General features: G+C 41.4%; 1 protein-coding gene across 2 annotated transcripts in view; it reads right to left on the minus strand.

The window, feature by feature from the left end:
• MACROD2 (mono-ADP ribosylhydrolase 2) overlaps positions 1-15,061 on the minus strand; it is an 842,575-nt gene that overhangs the window by 658,780 nt on the left and 168,734 nt on the right. For both annotated transcript variants that reach the window (XM_071582106.1, XM_071582105.1), the window contains exon 4: positions 9,631-9,660. In XM_071582106.1, the coding sequence (XP_071438207.1) occupies positions 9,631-9,660 (30 nt within the window). The remainder of the gene's footprint in view (positions 1-9,630; positions 9,661-15,061) is intronic.

The raw sequence follows: 15,061 nt of genomic DNA on the forward strand, positions 1-15,061 counted from the left end.
GCAGATTTCTCTGTGAAGCCCAGAGAAATAAAGCTGATAATGGAAAAGGAACAGACTGAACTGGAACAGAAGTGTGACAAAAAATATTTTGTTCTTTGCTACTGTAGATGTAGCCAAAACTACAACACTACAGATCTGTCAGTCCAAATGGCAAAACAATCATTTGGAATTTTAAAAAAGACAATTAGCTTGAAAAGGAAGTCGAATTATAAACCCCACACATTACAAGGCATTTACATAAGAACAAGGGAAAAGATGTAAATTAGATGACTTTGTAAAGAAAAAAACCCAACTATTCTGCATATAATCATAAGGTAGTATTTTAAATGGGAGAATCATTGAAATTCTGTTGCTGTTGAAAGAGACTAGATTTGATTGATAATAAAATTAGATATTTTCTTAATCCAGAAGACTCTCTTTATGTCATCAAAGATTTTGAAACACTTTGTTACTAATACTATACAAATTCAAATTAGAAGCAAACAGCCTTTCTCTAAGTGAATGAAGAAAAGGCCCAAGTGAGAACAGTGAGCTGCTGTGTATTTAGAATTATTAATGGTGGTAGCCTCAGATACATCCCATTTTCCCTATATTCTAATTTAATCCCCATTAGTGTAAAACTGGTTACCCAGCAGTATCTAATTTCCAGTTGGTTGTCCTGCCATCCCCTCAGAGAATTTGCTCTATCACCAATTAAGGTCTAATTGTTAGAAAGTTGCTCTCAGTAGAGTCTGTTTTCTCTTCCAAATATCATCCTGTTTCTACCCATGACACTGGTACAAAAACTAAAATTCCTCTTTCTTCCAAATAGGAATTAAAACTCCTATTTGCAAAACTGATCTAAACATTCTGAAACCTCAATGAGTTTTGCTTTGCCTTCAGAGAACTGATTTTTGCCCTTTTCTTTGGACCTTTGGCAAAACACAAAGTTTCCCACATAGGAGTTTTAATCCTTTGTTGACAATCACATTTCATTTTTTGCATTACGCCAAAAGCTCGATCCAATTAACGCTGTCTAATATGGGGTTCCTGCAGCTGGAAGCAAGACATGCACATGGAAAACAAGGAGGACAGACCTTTCCAAGGCTCAGCCATCCTGCCATCTACTCTGCTGGAGATTTTCTTGGCTTTTGAAAAGCTGCACGTTATAATCTGCAAGCGTTTTGCGCAGGAAAAAGAACTTTGGGGAAATGTGATGAGCAAAGAGCGCCTCGTAAATGAGTAGTGAAGCTCTGGGGAAAGAGCAGAAAATCTGAAATAGGAGGTGAGAGGTGAATGCAGACCTGATTTCATATTCCTTCATTCTGTGCAGCAAGAAGAGAGTTGTAAACTCTTTCTGTAATATCTGTAATTTCGATACTTGGGCTTTGCTTGCCTCTATAGTTTAATCCTGGGTCTTATTCAAGATTTTCTTTGAAAATGTAGTGACTAAGAAGTAATTACTTTCATTAGGAACAGAAAGAAGAAACTATTGTGAATTCTTCCCATTACAGGAGGTGGGGAATTGAGGACTGTGCCAATCTCCAGTGCCTGCCCTGTGGGGTCAGTGCATCAGCAGAGAGTGGTGCAGAGATCTCCTCCCTCCCTGGGGGAGCTGAGAGTGTTCTGCAATGTCCAGATTCTCATCTTATTGGACATGGGCACGTTTTAAAGGAATAACCAGTGAGAATCAGCAGATAGTCGATGCCATTTTTCCATGCCTTGCTGCTCACACCTGTATACACATTTGATGTAGAAATTAATGAGCTTGGGGCCCAGAGATACTTTAACTCTCCACTGGTTAAGGTCTTTGTTTTGGTTTTGGGCATAACAACACGAAAGCTTCAGTAAACAGGCTGATATTCCAAAGGGCCTCTATGTCTGCAAGTCAAGTACCTCCACCACTCCTTTATTTAATTTCTTCTATTTCTTTTAATACCCATTTCAGAAACAATTAAAACAACTCTAAATGTTTTAAATTGCTGTTGGCATTTTCCTCCTACCAAAGCCTGGTCCTCCTGCAGGACCTTCTGTCCTGGTTCTCCTTGGCATGAAGAAAACAGCTGTAGATCTTAAATCCGAGTAACAGATTTAAAACCACCCCACCCCCTGTTTGAGCCTAACAAAACATGTCTTTCTCCAGTGCTCCTTCATTCTCTCCTCATCAAAAGGGGCACTGCTGCCATTGCTGGGCATGGAACTGAACCACTGTGACAGGTATCCCAATTTACAGACTGTTCTTGAAGGAGATCAACCAAACACTTCATTTTAAACACCATCTTCTGTAGACTGGCAGAGATGGATGGATGAATGGATGGATGGATGGATATAGATATAAAAATATACGGATGGTGTCACTTCCTGCACTCCCAGACTGGTTTCCCCTTCACCTTCAGCTGCAGGTGGAAAGCACCAACAGAAGGGTCTTCAGAGGATTGAGCAGCACCTTGGTCAATGAAAAAATTGTTTTCTGCAGACAAGACACATGAGACATACCCACTTGTCCACATGTGGAAAGAGTGTTCAACATTTTTAAGTGTCCAGTACATGTAACAAACAGACTGAGTTACCTTATACATGGTGTGATATCTGCCCATCAGGGAAGGGCTGGGATCTCCCACCCCAACTTGCAGCTCTGTCTCACAACAGCAAACAAAAAGGAAACAAGAAAGAAATGCATTCCTTCCATAACTGAGTTTTTTATCAAGAGCACCTTGTATTTTCAGTGAACTAAAAGGTCTTCCCCAATCTGAGAAAATTGATGCCTTATTTTATGCATTTATTTATATACACACATAACTAGATCTGACTTTCTGAAGAGAAGATCCAGTCACAGTGGCCTGCATATATATATTATGTACACATATGGAAGTCATGTGTGGATGGATAGCAGAAGGAGTGTGTGCTCATGTTTTAGCTGTGTGTACATGACACTGCAATTAGCTCATAACGAAATCAAACCAAACGAGGACAGTCAGTGCCATGGTCTGTCTGAGGCAGAAAAAGACCTCACAATTAAGTGGGAGCTCAATTAAGTGGACTCAGCACTCAGCAGCTGATGAGTGAAAAATAAAACATCACTTTCTAATGCCTAATTAAGTCAACACTTAACAGCAGCGATGCTAAAAGGCTGAGGACAGCAGTGAGCAAGTTTGCCCGGACAGCCCAAATTTTGGATTATTTCCCTGACCAAAACAGGCAGTCATGTTCCTGTATCCCTGCCTGGAACACGAGCACCACTTCAAAAAATTAGAGACTGAACACAGATTTACCAAAAAAAACCCCAAACTGATCACATATCTTGTATCAGTTCCTGTAAATAGCAAAACATAATTTATTTATTTTTAAAGTAACTGCTGGGAAAGTGTAATTAACAGGATACAATTAGGCAACAACTAAGAAATACTTACAATCAATCCAGAGACTTCCTGTTTATGATTATTACCTATAAGAATGTATAAAAAGACTGGAGAAAAGAAGGTGGCACCTTATATAGCCAAAGAGAAAACATTATACCATGTTTTAATGAAAGTAAAAAAAACAAACTAGAGTAGAGCATATATTTTAAATACAACCATGGCAGTTTATATTAAGGGTCCTTTGAAATAAACTATGCTTATTTATTTATGGAGCTTTCATCATTACATCTCAAGATGCACTACAAAATGAGAAAACCCACCACTTTTAATTATAGCTGAACTAAAACTCCACTGCAGTAACAGAAGGCAAAAGCAAACACATAGACATAGATTGAAGAAAGAAAGAAAAAAATATTTCAAGAACAACTGACCTGTAAAGAAAGACTTTGCTTGCATAGAGGAAGTTTGAATAAATTCTATAAAAGATGTTAAATTACAGAGAAATCTTTTTGCTTTGATCTGATACAACAAAAAGCTCATGAATAAGAAGATTTTGGGCTGAACCAAACACCTGGGAAGGGTTACAGTCTACCCTGAGCTACTGGGCTACCAGTGGAACTAATATTAGGGCAAAAAAAATACATAAATATTAACATTTTAATTGGCTGATGCACTGTCACAGTGGGGGAACTTGTGGGTACAGCCCTCTCAAACCCACTGTATTTACAGAGATGAAAAAGAACAGCATGCAAATAGTGGAAGGAGATAAAACACTTTAACAACCCTACAGAATTGCAGCAGCAATCTTGGAGCAGAAAGGGATTAATTAGCAACAAAGGCAAATGGCCCTTTGCCTTAAATTATCAGTTCTTCCCATGATCATTATTGGCTCAGAAAATCTTTGTACCTCCATAGCTATTATCTAAATACCTAAGAAATGCTCTGTACAAAGCCACCCAAAGCTTTTGAAGGTGGTTGAGATCCCAGAAGCAGCACTTTTGTTCCGTGGAGCCATTTGTTGGGAGTACACCCCAATCCCACAAATGCATCTGACGTGACACAAGAACATGCCAACAGACTGACATAAAAAACCTCCAACAAAATAATAATAATGATGCTGACTTTCTTGATGAAAGAATCCTGTCAGTGCTCCTTTCCCAAGCTCTTCCTTCTCCCTCCCAAGGGAGGCATTTCATGTCGTGTGCACGTCATGCACAAATTTGAACTTTGGATTTAAACCCTTGCTTCACTTGCATTTAAATTATGTAAATATCAAACCCAAGCCCTGTGAAATCCAAAACAGAGAGCATCTCGTCCTGGTTCAGGATAAACCAGGCTTGTCTTCTTCCTCTTATACATTTTGAATGGGCCAGTGCAGGGCCAGGCTGGTATTTAAAGCGTTTTCCCTACAGGGAGCTCTGCAACTTGTCTCCTTCCTGCCTCCAATTCTCTCTTGTACAACTTGCACTTCTTGGTGTCATGAATATTTATTTGCCAGGTAAATTGATGTCAAGTTACTATTCAGACAGTGCAAAACCTCTTTTTTTTTTGTTATCAGAAGGTGGCTGGACATGGTGAGTCCAGTACCTAAGGCTCAACTTTATCCCTGGCCAAGGACGGCAATATATTTGTGTCAGCTGCTCCTTCCTGCCACTACTAACTGGATAATCACCTGCTTTTGGAGCTCATTAGCCTGCAATTAATTGACAAATAGACAGGGTGGCTGAAGCAGCAGTGACTTTGCAGCAGCACCTCCCCAGCAGTTTCCCTCTATTCCTTCAGCATTAGCACAGCAAGGCTGGCTGTGGGGAAACAAATCCAGGAGAGAAGTCAGTTTATGATGATTTCCTTCTATTGGGAGAAAACACTTTTTTTGCTGCTATTATAAAGTAACACAGATATCAAGGCAGCAAAACCCACATTCAAAATGGAGTCTACAGAATAAGACACAGAGAAAGCCAGTTCCCTGCTGTGACCATGAGCACAAGTTCCCCATGATGTAAGAGTTACTTAAACTCCTGCCTACAATCCATATGTTGGGAGAGTGGAGAGGTAGGGCTGGTCTGCATTTGAGATATCAAAACATAGTCATGGCTATATAGGAATTCATTTTTTCCATGCCAGTCAAAGCCCTAGAAAAAACATGGCCAAAAAAGAGAGACACAGAAACAGAAAAGCAGACAGATCTTTTGGGGCAACCAGCTTAAATTTGGTCCAAACAATGCTCCCAAGAAAGATAACCTGTCTTCTCTCTGAGTTTGTAAAGGCAAAATTACCAGTTTCAAGGACACTGCTGGGAAAAAACTACACTCCTAACAGGACACACTAAAACATGATGTCACCTCCCCCAATTCCATCATAGGCAACAAAACCTTATGGGGGAAAATGATCCAAAATTAAAAACACCCTCAATATAAGGTCAAAGAAATCAAGCCAATCCAGAAATCAGCATGCAACAAGAACTTGATTACAGTCAGCAAATGAAGTAAAGATGAACCATGAGAAAAATAACTGAAAACGAGGTTGGAGAGATGGGTAAAAGAAACCACAGACTACCCTGGAGATAAGGGAGGAGAAATCTCAGCTCTTGCTCATTTTGCTTTAACAAAGTGCATAAAATCACCTGCTTTCACTGCTTGACACAACTGTAAAAGAACGTAAAGAAAATAAGATCACCTTGCAAAATGGGGCATTTCCCATTTCTCAAGTCAAAACTTCATGACACATTTTTTAAAAGGGGTCAGTTTTCTTCAAAATACCAAGTGTTTTTTCTTCCAAATGAAGGTAATTTTCTTAATAATTTTCACCTTTGAACTGGTGACCATAATGGGAGGAATAATACACGATGCACAAATAAGTCATAATGCTCCACATAAGTTATTAGCAGGGAAATGCTGAATGTGTGATAAATCTACTCCTGAAAGTGAAATATGCCTCCTAATTAAAAATCAATTATTAAAACCAGTAACGAATGGAAAAGAAAAAAGGCTCCCTCACCAAACTCATAATGAAATCCTGGAAACTTCAGAGTTATTTGAAAAGCACAGAGAAACCTCCAACATCTATATTTAACTAAAGACTCTATTGTGGGTTTCTCGATTTTCTGATTAAACAGCTCAGTGAAAAATTGTTTCTGGTATCTTTTGTGCTTTTATCTCTTCATTCCAAATGGTCAGGAACGTGAACAGACAGCATTTACATGGGGAATGCAAGAACAAACCATTCCTCTGGTTCTGGGAAATCAAAGGACACACATGCCCTGATGTGGCTCTGAGGTGACACAGGGATGAGAAGCCCAAACCCACCAGCCCCTGAACTTAAAAAGCAAGATATTTGCCCACAGTGTGGTTCAGCAACAGCTCTCTTCCAGGAGATGGTTTTAACACACACAGTGAGCAATTTGCAAATGTTAAAGCCAGGGTGTGCAAATAACAATTTCCAACTGATTTGTGTTCCGTTCTGGAAAGATTTCAAGCACAGAACAGCTCAGAAGCAGCTCCAAATCACAACACCTGTTGCACCAGCTCGGACAAGAGGAAATTTCCAGTTTTCTTTTTCTGTAAATCTAAGAGATGTATTCATACCCCCAGCAGTGACAGAGGGATTACATTAACGAGCATTACTGAAGAGATCTGAATGCCATTATTGGAGAAACTACACTGGTATTATGCATCATCATAAATATTCAGCATCTGCAATCAAAAGAAGGCTTTGGTGTTTACGTATATAATAAAGTTTTAATAATTCACCATCAATATTTCACGCCGAGTGCTGCCACCTCTTCCTTCTGGATAAAGGAAAAAACACATCCAGCATTTAAAATCCACAACCATTCAAGTGGGAATGGAAAACACCTTCTGCAGAGAAATGCCTGTGGCCAGTAACAAGCCATTCTTCCAAGAGCTGAAGGCTCCATCCTCCCGTGGGTGGCCAGGGCTGCCCCCTCTGAGCCTGTAGATTCCTTTCTCCAAAACGTGCACTCCGTGGTGCCTGCCCAAAATCTGGAGCACTCTGGCAAATAAATTCCTCAGAAAACTGGGAAAACTCAAGCAAGTGTGCTCTGAGGAGGTGTCATCCACCCCACCCAAGGGTGGCTCGTGGCCCCTGCAGGGTGCAAACACAGCTCCTCAGCCACCAGCACCCAAACTGGTCAAATCTGGTGTTTTATCTGTTTCACAACCAAGGGGGGGACGTTGTTGTCTGTCCACAAGAGATTCAAGGATGTGGGATTGGGGTTCTGGCCATGGGGGCTGCAGCAGGTTCTTCTGTAGTCACCCCCATCCCATTGCAGCTGGTTCTCCAAGGAACCCAACCCAACCTTCCCAACAGCCCTGAGGACGCCGGTGTTAAAAATGGTGGTAAAAGCCCCCGAGGATGTCAGGGAAGGAGGAGGGAAGCACAACCAGCCTCCTGGGCTGCCATCACCTCAGCCTGCCCCAAAGGGTGGGACACCAAAGAGTCTGGGCAGGGGAGAGGTGGGAATGGGCTGGTGAAGGGACTGGAGCACAAGCCCTGTGGGGAGAGGCTGAGGGAGCTGGGGGTGTTTAGCCTGGAGAAGAGGAGGCTCAGAGGTGACCTCATCACTGTCTAGAACTACCTGAAGGGAAGTTTTAGCCAGGTGGGGGCTGGTCTCTTCTCCCAGGCACTCAGCAATAGGACAAGGGGGCACGGGCTCAAGCTCTGCCAGGGCAAATTTAAGTTGGAGATCAGAAAAAAATTCTTTCCAGAGAGAGTAATCAGGGATTGGAATGGGCTCCCCAGAGAGGGGGTGGATTCCCCATCCCTGGAGGTTTTTAAACTGAGATTGGACGTAGCACTGAGTGCCATGATCTGGTAAACAGACTGGAGTTGGACCAAGGCTTGGACTTGATGGTCTCAGAGGTCTTTTCCATCCCAATCAATTCTATGATTCTATGAATTTCAACTGCCAATATATTACTTTCAACACGTAAAATACAGGGAAAAATCCCAACTTGACCCCCAGCACAAGTTCATCCCATCTGCTGCAGAGGGACAGCCACATTATCAAGTGCCACACTGAGCAGACATCAACTTGTGAAGTGCAGTCCAGCTGAACAAATACCACGGCAAGTTAATAGCCAAATCCTTTCAGGAGCAGCAGTGCTCTGGGAACCTGATTGGAATTTGAACATTTGTACTGATTTATAGGGGGGGGGGGGTTTGACGTTACCAGCTGGGAGCAAGTGCTGGAGAGGAGGCACAGGAACAGGAACAGCAAGGGAAGGATTACCTCCAAAAGGATTATCTTTTAAACAAAGAAAAATTTGGTATACTGCAAACAACGAACTGCAATCCAAAGAAAGAGATTAATCCAACAGGATTAACAGGTGAGGCTGCCCTGTGCTGCAATGCCCAGACACACAACTCAGGAACAGGCAGGGGTTTATTCAGGGTGGACTTATGGAGCACCTTTTCATGGTCCTAACCAAGGGCTGCCTGTTTGTTAACTTAAAACAAAAGCTTTGACAACTTCTCCTGCAGCCTCCCAAGCAACAGAGATCTCCTGTCTTTTTCCAGAGCCCTTTCCTTTTACCCTTACATGTGTAAGCTCTGATCATCCAGTCCTTTCAACTCCCGCCAGGAAGGAGGATTAGTCGCTGCCTGTCCTGCTCCTGTGCTGGGAAGTTTCCAGAACTGAGCTCTTGTGCTTCCCTCTGGGAAGCAGGAGAAGTAACACAGAACTGTCATCGAGCTCCTCATGGCTTTTTCTTTCCTCAGTTGTTAATACTCTTGTAAGCTTTTATGGCCACTACAGTATTTAAAAAAGCAAAATTGCATCAATCTACTCAAATAAAACAGCATATTTGGGAACAACACACACTCTATGAACTCGTAGGCATGTTGGTGGTATCTCTTACCTGCACCAGAGATTTGTTTTGAAAACTATTTGAGTATTCTGGCAAACAAAAGTGAACATTTTTTTTAAAGCACAAAGCCTTATTCATTTGCTAAAATTATTTTTACTGTGTTTTAATAATTTCTTTTAAAATTGTTTATTTAACATACATGCAAACTCCTAGATAGTTAAAAACACAACATAACACAGGGCAGTTCAGTTTCTTTACATCGACAGGTGAGCCCCCACTCTAATCCAGAGGTAAAATGGAATTCAGTAGCAGCACAAACCTGAAAGATTATCGAATTTGGTATGTTTTCCCATCTAATGTTTACATTTTCTACTTTTGAATTTGTCACCTGTTATTTTATAACCAACTCCAGCATGTATTTCCCAGGTATTTAGAAGTGAATTCAGCATTAAGCAAAGACTCACCTCCTCCACCTCCAAGAAGGCTGGAATTAGCTGCAAGAAAAACAAAAGGAGAATCATTAGCATTGAGCTTCCAAAGTATAGGTAGAACCAAACCAGAAGATGTTTCATGTGAGATTTTCCATTGTTTCAGTAACTTTGCGACTCTTCACTTACCCAAAAACATTTAATGCAAACCAAATGTGCCTGGTCCTGCACTTTGGCCACAACAACCCCCTGCACCGCTCCAGGCTGGGCACAGAGTGGCTGGAGAGCAGCCAGGCAGAAAGGGACCTGGGGGTGCTGATTGACAGGAAGCTCAACATGAGCCAACAGTGTGCCCAGGTGGCCAAGAAGGCCAATGGGATCCTGTCCTGCATCAAAAACAGCATGGCCAGCAGGACCAGGGCAGTGATCCTTCCCCTGTACTCTGCATTGGTGAGGCCACACCTTGAGTGTTGTGTTCAGTTCTGGGCCCCTCAGTTCAGGAAAGAGACTGAGGTGCTGGAGTGGGTCCAGAGAAGAGCAACAAGGCTGGTGAAGGGACTGCAGCACAAGTCCTATGGGGAGAGGCTGAGGGAGCTGGGGTTGTTTAGCCTGGAGAAGAGGAGGCTCAGAGGTGACCTCAGCACTGTCTAGAACTACCTGAAGGGAAGTTCTAGCCAGGTGGGGGCTGGTCTCTTCTCCCAGGCACTCAGCAACAGGACAAGGGGGCACGGGCTCAAAGCTCTGCCAGGGGAAATTTAAGTTGGAGATCAGGAAAAAATTCTTTCCAGAGAGAGTAATCAGGCATTGGAATGGGCTGCCCAGAGAGGGGGTGGATTCCCCATCCCTGGAGATTTTTAAATGCAGATTGGCCGTGGCACTGAGTGCCATGATCTGGTAAAGGGACTGGAGTTGGACCAAGGGTTGGACTTGATGATCTCGGAGGTCTTTTCCAACCCAATCGATTCTATGATTCTAAGTCATTTCTGTGAATTGCAATCTTCACCCTTCCCTTTGCAGCATCTCTGAATGTAATACATCAATAAAACAACAATACAATTCCTAAAGCTAAGGTGTTGAATAGCTTAGGAAGTTGCCACCTTGCATTTATAATTCTATAACCCATATTCCTTCGTGATCACCAAAAGAACTAAGAAAATTCCATTGCAGAGAAACTTAAATAGACTCTGAGGCAACCTGTGATTTGTTCTCCTTGTTCCCGATGCCATGGGACCCTTGAGGATGACAAACTGTATTATCCTGTTGGTATAAAAGGGTGTTTCACCACTGTGGACAATTAAATTGGGATTTCCCTCAGCCTCCTTCATTGCCTCTGAACTGCAACCATCCAGCTGCCCAGGCCACAACGTGAGAAATCACTTATGGAAAGCAATTTTCAGAGCATGGTGATACAAGATGGTCCTTCAAATTAATCTTGCACAACTGGAGCCATGTCCAACGCTCTCCTTTCACTGCCTGGATAGGGACAGAAGGAAAGCTTGAGCTTCCAAACCTGCCAATTTTAGATGTGTGGGAAAGACTTAAGACTTTTATTAACATAAAATCCACAGTTATCTTTGTCTTCTTCATTTCTTTTTCAGATATTCTACAAACACCTTTGAATTAACACCCAGCTTCAGCTCAACCATTTGCAGCCACCCTTCCCTGACACTGCAGCAAAAATGTCCTCACCAGAAAGCTCCAATTTCCACCAAAGCACCAGACCAAGATGCATGATTTTTAAAAGCAACAGACACCATTAGTACTATTATCTTGCAGTGACTCCAAAAGCACCTCTGTGTTACTGAAAATTCAGTGTTGTTTAAAGAAATTAATAAGCAGTTTTATATCCACCACAGCAAGGCAAAGTAAACTGTGAGCTAAGTTGGTTACTCATCCTGTATTAGTTGTTCCTACACTCACTGAGGGAATCAATCATCAAATTGAGGATCTAGAGAGATGCTCTTGTGCATTCTTCCTGATCCAAACCTGGTTCTAACACTCTGGAAGATTAGATGGGAGGAAAATGGGGCAAAGTGTGAAAGGAACAAAGTAGTTTGGAGCCATTTTCAAAGAAGAGCCTGTTTGGGGAAACAGAAAAGTTGGAGCAACAGGCACAGGCATGAAATGAGAAATTTTTGAAAAGAGCAACACATCTCTTGGCTTTCCTCTCTAAAGTGCTAGCAGGGAACAAATATTGCCATATAGAAACTACCTTTGACAAAGATATAACGCCAGCAGTGATAAATGTGAGCAGACATACAGCAAAGAAGGCCACTGAATGCCAACCTGCCTGTATTTACCTGCTCTTGCCCTCACTGAAATTCGCTATTATGCAAAGAAACAAATTAAAAACAACCCCGTGTATTTCTAAAGCAGCTTCCAAAGGCCTCCTGCAACAGGTAACATCCCCTTCCCTGCAGTAAAAGGTGTTTATCTGTGATAAAGATCAACACAGTTCTTATCAAAAGAAAATGAAAGTAACAAAGTGTCATCTGCTGTCCCAAACCTGCAATTCCATGGGCCTGCTCTTCCAGCTTATTTTTTTGGCATTGTAGAATACACCTACAATTACCATTCTAATTCTTGCATGAGTCAGATTCTAGGATTTCAGTTATTATGGTTGAGAGGCTTGAGACACAAAACTCAAACCTGTTATACCTCACTGGAACCAAAGTTTCCACTGCTAAAAAAGTTTCTTGGGATACCCAGCCAACATCTCCATTGCAAACTCTCATTCAATGGCTTCTCAGAGAATTATGTTTCTCTCATTAAGTTCTCCTGACAATGTTCATCTTTCCAATACATTCTAAAACTTCTTAATAGGGTATAATATAAGTCAGCACCACACACTTCTCTATAGAAACAGCAAAAACAGTTCAAACAGATTTTTGGCTGCAGTGTCTTTACTACAGCTATTGAAATTGCAGTAATAATTCACAGGCACTTCTTTCTTTAAAGAATTCTGCTTGCATAATAGAGAGAAAATCAACCCATTTTCCTACGATTCCAGGAAAGAACAAATTATATTTACAGCTTCTTTCCTAGAAAGATAATGTGTCACTGAAAAAGCAAGAACTTTCATTATCAGGTTTTTCACACTGAGAAGTTCAGTAAAACACACCTCTCTTTCCAGCTTTGGGAAAGCCTTCCCATGACAGAAGCAACTTATCCCTTCTCACCTCATGAATATTCCCCCAGCCAGAGCTGCTCCAGGAGGTCAGGACAGCCCCATGGCTGTGACCACATCCCATTTTGCTGGAGCAAGACCAGACCCTCCTCTCAGTCCCTCTGTGTTTATCCACAGCTGCAGCTTGTCCATCAGTGCTCCCAAATGACCCAGCTTTGGAAAACCCTTTGGAAGCAGCTCCTGCTGTAGAGGCTCAGCTGTGGGTTGACTCTGAGCAACCTGGTCTATGGAAGTTGTCCCTGCCCACAGCAGGGCGTTGGAATGAGATGATCTTTAAGGTCCCTTCCAACCCAAACCATTCCATGACTCTACGACTGTACATTGAAAATTCATCTTGACTAACCTCTTGTCCTTTTTTCCCTATTCCAGATTCTCAAGTTAGAGGAGACTTTAGGATGGGAGGAAACAGGAAAATTGAATTGCCACCAAGTTACCAAGGCAAATAAGTGAAAGAAATTCTCCAAAGAAACATGAGGCAAAGACTTCTTGCCCCTCATTTCATTCTCTGTGTCTCCCTTCCAGACTGACCTGCCCAACCTTTCTGAAACTGCCTCCTCATAAACCACAGTCCACAACAGATTCCTGGGCATTCACTCTGCAAATCCACCTTGAAATATTATTTTAATATGGACACAGAGTGGTCAGGCAGCCCTGCCAGACTGAAACACAACACACTGATAAAGCCCCATCCAAAACATCTCCCTTGCAGATGGACCACAAGAAGCAGCAGAGGTGAGAGCTCATCCAATGTGAAATCATTTTGCCTGCACCAGTACCATTGGCTTCACCAAAAAGTAATAATAATTCATATTTTTTTATTAAAAAGCCATATTTGGGGACCTGTGGTGTGTTTTAAACGAGACAAATCACAGCCTCAGAGATGCTGCACAGCAACACTACTTTAGAAGGAGTGTTGAAAGCTGCATTTTGAGAGGCAGATCTCACCTTCACAGTCTGCATCAGCACAGCCCATGGAAATACACCTACAATACATCTAATATGGCTTTCAGCCCTGTAGTTCTGGTTTCCTTTTAACAGGGACATTAGAACCATTCATAGAAGAAGTGTTTCTACAAAGTTCAGGCTCCTCTCTAAGAAAAAAAAATCCATGAATGCTGGTCTGCTGTACCCAGAGAACTCAATTCTTGCTTTAAAGAACCAAAATTCCTTCCAAAATGCTTCAAAGAAAAGACCTGGAAGGAAAGAATTTAAACTAAGCTTAGTTGCTCATTATGAAATACCCACAATAAAAGCTCATGTTGGTAAAATGTACCAATTTTAATAATGAATACACCAATCTATTTGACAAATAAGAACTAGACATGAATGTTTTAAATCTCTGCCTTCTTAATGAGTTACATCATAGACCTTTCCAATACTTTTTTTGACTGAATAAGCACAGCAGAAACTCTGGCACAGGTATGAACATTTTCCCTCACTATTCTCTTTACAATGTTCTTTGCCAAAAATTAAGGCTATTTGAAATATTGTGGAAAGCAGGAAAGTGCTGAAGACGTTCCCCTCCAATGAAACTGAGAATCTTTTCTGTGCTGATAACCAAAAATCACAATAAAGTGAAGAAGGGATGGGTATGGGTTGGTTAAACAGACACTTGCAGACACAATTAGGTTTTTTCTGCTGTCAGTTCTGTGGAATTTAGAGAATAGAGAAGATGTGAATAGCAATTTTTGTGATGTCTCTGGAGACAACACACTTCTAGCTTTGTTAACAACATCTCTGAATAACTCTGGTTACTTTTTGTTGGCATCTACTCATCTGACAACATTTTAAAAACGTAAATTCTTCTGGGAGCTTTGTCTTTGTCAAGCATTAATGGCACTAGTAACTTAAATTGACATCTATGTCATGCAGCCATGCATCTGTCAGTATAATAAAAATATACTCTTAAAAGATTACTTGATATTGTCTGACTTTGGCAGCAGATGTTTGAGCTTATTTTGATGTAAAAAAGATTGAATATTTTTGTCAATACTTTCTAATTGTGAAATTTATTCAAGGAGACATCTTTATAACTGGCAGTATTGTAAGATGCAAGACATTCTATTGCCTCAGACACCATTTTTATTCATCAATAAAACATCATAACAGGCAGCTGGTGAGCAGAGTACCAGTAATTTATGGAATGGGAAGCTACATTTCTTCTATGTGTTTTGTGAGACACCCTTACCTGTCACTGCATTTTGTTTCATCTTCTCTCAAGAAAGCAGAGAGAACAAAGAGGAGCGAGATAACAACCGCACCTTGTACTCCAACCATCTC

The sequence above is a fragment of the Pithys albifrons genome, chromosome 2 (genome assembly GCF_047495875.1).
Source record: "Pithys albifrons albifrons isolate INPA30051 chromosome 2, PitAlb_v1, whole genome shotgun sequence".
Classification (NCBI taxonomy): domain Eukaryota; kingdom Metazoa; phylum Chordata; class Aves; order Passeriformes; family Thamnophilidae; genus Pithys; species Pithys albifrons.